The sequence below is a fragment of the Otolemur garnettii genome, unplaced genomic scaffold (assembly GCF_000181295.1).
Source record: "Otolemur garnettii isolate 467f Iridium unplaced genomic scaffold, OtoGar3 scaffold00145, whole genome shotgun sequence".
NCBI classification, from domain to species: Eukaryota; Metazoa; Chordata; class Mammalia; order Primates; family Galagidae; genus Otolemur; species Otolemur garnettii.
The window spans coordinates 1,618,440-1,622,046 of record NW_003852540.1 but is presented as its reverse complement, the minus strand read 5'-3'; the positions used below and the strand labels follow the sequence as shown (position 1 = coordinate 1,622,046).

At 47.6% G+C, this 3,607-nt stretch overlaps 1 protein-coding gene across 1 annotated transcript in view; it reads right to left on the bottom strand.

Moving 5' to 3' along the window:
* The window catches only part of ANKFY1 (ankyrin repeat and FYVE domain containing 1), a 117,922-nt gene extending 115,225 nt beyond the window's left edge, over positions 1–2,697 (bottom strand). The window contains exon 1 of the mRNA XM_012810939.2: positions 2,654–2,697. Within this exon, the coding sequence (XP_012666393.2) occupies positions 2,654–2,663 (10 nt within the window). The 5' untranslated portion in view covers positions 2,664–2,697. The remainder of the gene's footprint in view (positions 1–2,653) is intronic.
* Between the last annotated feature and the right edge of the window lie 910 nt (positions 2,698–3,607).

The following is a 3,607-nucleotide window of genomic DNA, read 5'->3' as shown; positions in this document are numbered from 1 at the left end:
GCGGGTGCCTGTGGTCCCAGCTACTTGGGAGGCTGAGGCAGGAGACTCGCTTGAGCCCAGGAGTTGGAGGTTGCTGTAAGCGTGATGCCATGGCACTCTACCCAGGGGGATAGCTTGAGGCTCCATCTCAAAAAAAAACAAAAACAAAAACAAAAACAAAAAACCATTAACAGCCCACAAAACATTTTCTAGCTAATCTTGCCTTCTTTTGCATAGCAAGCACCTTCAATTTAATGAGCTAACTGGTCCAGAATACCTGGATGGATTCTTCCATTCAAAGTTTATAACATTGTTTCTAAAAAGCTTAAATCCAAACATAGGCCAGGAAACTGGAACACAAAAAAGGTAAAAGAAAAACTCAGTTCAGAACTTCAGCAATGTTCTTATTTATCTATCCTCCTCACCCGGCCAATTTTTTTTTTTTTTTGAGACAGAGTCCTACTTTGTTGCCCTGGCCTCAGTCTAGCTCGCAACTCCTAGGCTCAAGCAATCCTCTGGCCTCAGTCTTCTGAGCAGTTGAGACTAAAGCACATGATACCATGCCTGGCTAATTTTTCCTATTCTTAGCAGAGCTAGTCTCTCTTTGCTCATGCTGGTCTCCAACTCGAGACCTCAAGCTACCCTCCCACCTCAGGATCCAGAGTACTAGAATTACAGGCCTGAACCACCATGCCTGGTTGCCCCTCCCCCTCCAATCCCAAGGCCAATTTAACCCTAGAAGACTATTGTTTGTGTAATGTGCCCCACTGGCAAGATGTCTCTTAAAGGCAGTGCCTGTGGCTCAAAGGAGTAAGGCACCAGCCCCATAATGCCGGAGGTGGTGGGTTCAAACCCAGCCCCGGTAAAAAAGAAAGTCTCTCAAGACTACCCTAACACACATCTCAAGGAATTTGCAAGATAAAGATCAACATACCGACCTCGGCCTCTAATAAGCTCTTCATGGCTAGATCCTAGCTGCAAAATGAAAGACCAGCTGCCCTCCACAATTTCACCCTTGGTAATGTATTCCCAAAACACCCCTCAACTTCCCTTCCTAGTGTAAAAGTGATGGACTACCCATTACTTCACATAAATCCTTCCTGAATCTCAGTGCTCTGAGCAATAGCTCCATTTCCCTTAGCTGCCCACTGTGTAAAACAATGTTCAGTGATCTACCACCCCCCCCAAAAAAAGCTTCAGGGAATGCCTTAGCTTTCTTTCTGTCCATTTTCTTCCTCCTCTGCTTTCAGACAATATTCACCTTCTAGGCCAGTGGTTCTCAACCTTCCTAATGCAGAGACCCTTTAATATAGTTCCTCATGTTGTGGTGACCCACGACCATAAAATTATTTTAGTTGCTACTGTTATGAATCGTAATGTAAATATCTGATATGCAGGATGTATTTAGGCGACCCTCTGTGAAAGGGCAGTTCGACCCCCCCACAAAGGGGTCGCGACCCACAGGTTGAGAAATGCTGTTCTAGGTGCATGGTAGAAAAGACAAAGGCAAAAACCGGCCGCCAGTTACAGCTATCTCTATAACCTTGGCCTTAATTCCTTTATCTATAAAGAGCAAACCATACACTCCAGGGCTACTTCACCAGGTCATTCTGAAGTCTAATCCAAATGAGAAATGCCTACAAACTGTCACGTGCTGCCCAAATCTAAGATTTAATAAATGATAGGTTCAGTCAAAGCTTAGCTCAAAAGTAAGATTTCGTGACCAAGCACACTGCAGTCACTCAATAAACAAAAGCCAAACAAGGAGCATTTTTCTCCAATAATGGAGTAGAGAAGCACATTGATCAGGTCCAACAGTGTCAGTGTACGATCCCTGACGATAACTTCCCATCTCTGGGCCTTCTTTCCCACACCTGTACAATAAGGCTTTGACAATGAAGGATTCTAATACTCCTACGTTAAGGAGGCAAATCCTGAAAACTCAAATTGCCTTTACCTGCACGTCATAAAGAAAGCGCTAGAAAAGCGCTTGAAAAAGGGGTTAAAACTGGGCTGGGAGGCAAAGGGGTAGAAGTCTGGTTTTAGCCCTTCTCTCAGCAGTATGCCTTGGCTAACCCCCTTAACCACGTAAAACCTTTCCTCCCATCCTCATATGTAAACCAGGGGAAATAATGTCAGCCAGCCCGAATGCTGGGACTGCTAAGAAGCCCAAAGTCTATAGTGCGCACCCATTTGGAGCGTGGGCCAATTGCACCGCTGGATCTCCTCCACCCTTCACCCCGAAAAGAGTCCCAAGCTCTTCTGCAGGCAAGGGATGTACCCCTTCCGGATGCAGGACATGCCAGGACAGCAGTTTCGATTTCCTAAGAACAGCGTTACTTCCCTCACGGTCTCGACACCGTTAGTAACCAAAAGACTCTCCCCTGCCGCCCTCTGGGGTCCAGAGACTGCACTCAGCCCCGGCAAGGGACCTCCCAACCCACCTCCAGAGCCCGCTTTGGTCCCGTGGGGTCCAAGACGCGGGAGGGGCGTTGCCATAGGAACAGCGCTCCAGACCCCGGACCCTGGAGCCCAGAGGCTGGAAAGGAAGGCTCGCGAGACATGCTGGGCCCCAGGCGACAACGCCCGGCCGTCCCCTCCCAGGGTTGCTTCTCCCTGCCAGCAGCGCCCCCAGAGCTCCGCGCCTTCCCGCGCGGCTCCACAAAAACCCTACCTTCCGCCATGTCTGGCCCGGCCCTGTCTGCAGTCTCGCGATAAGTACGCTACTTTGCTGGGACCACGCGGAGAGAGGCATGAAATCTCGCGAGAGTTATGGGAGGAGCGGCAAAGGGAGGAGTCAAGGGTAGGAAAAGGGTGAATGAAAGTGGAGGGGGCGGCAAGACTCCAGGGCAAAGAGGGGAACCGGATTTTTTTTCACCTGGCAGCTTCAAGGCTCAGGATTTATTAAGCACTGACTGAGCACAGTTATATTACACGCACTTGGCAGGGCACGGAAAAGGGTGATACCGCTAATGCAGACTACTCTTTGGAAAAGCTTGGTTGTGACAAGATTGGGAACGGGATTTTGTTGATCTTGAGATTTGTAAAGATGTGAGAGGCCTAGAGAAAGGAGCCAGTGGGAAGGGAACAGGTATTGATGGTTCAAGGTCCCTGAGGAGGTGCGTGCGATACGAAATTCAGAAGAAGGGATTAAATTTAGACCAAAGACAGGTCACCTGTTATTCTAATATTGGGTAACAAGATAGATATATAATGGGAAGAGGTATCAGATTGTTTGATGATCAAACAATGGATCAAACCTATGGATGAGGTTTTTAGACAAGGAGAGACTAAAGAAGAGTGAAGAAAATTTGGAAGAGGAATCTTGAGGTTGGACAACCTGGCTTCAAGCGTCACATATATGTGTATGTTGATGGGTCACTTCTTTCTAGAACTCAGCCACCTGGCTGCAGAAGCAAAGAATTTGAATTGTAGCATTTGTCCAGGGCTTGGGATTTTATCACCAAAAAGAAAACAACAGTGTTAAAACCTCGGGTCATCAAGCATGGGATGTAGGATGGACAATGTGGTTCATGCCTGTAATCTTAGCACTATGGGAGGCTGAGGTTGGTGGTATTGCCTGAGCTGAGGAGTGTGAGACCCTGTATCTACTAAGAATAGAAAAACT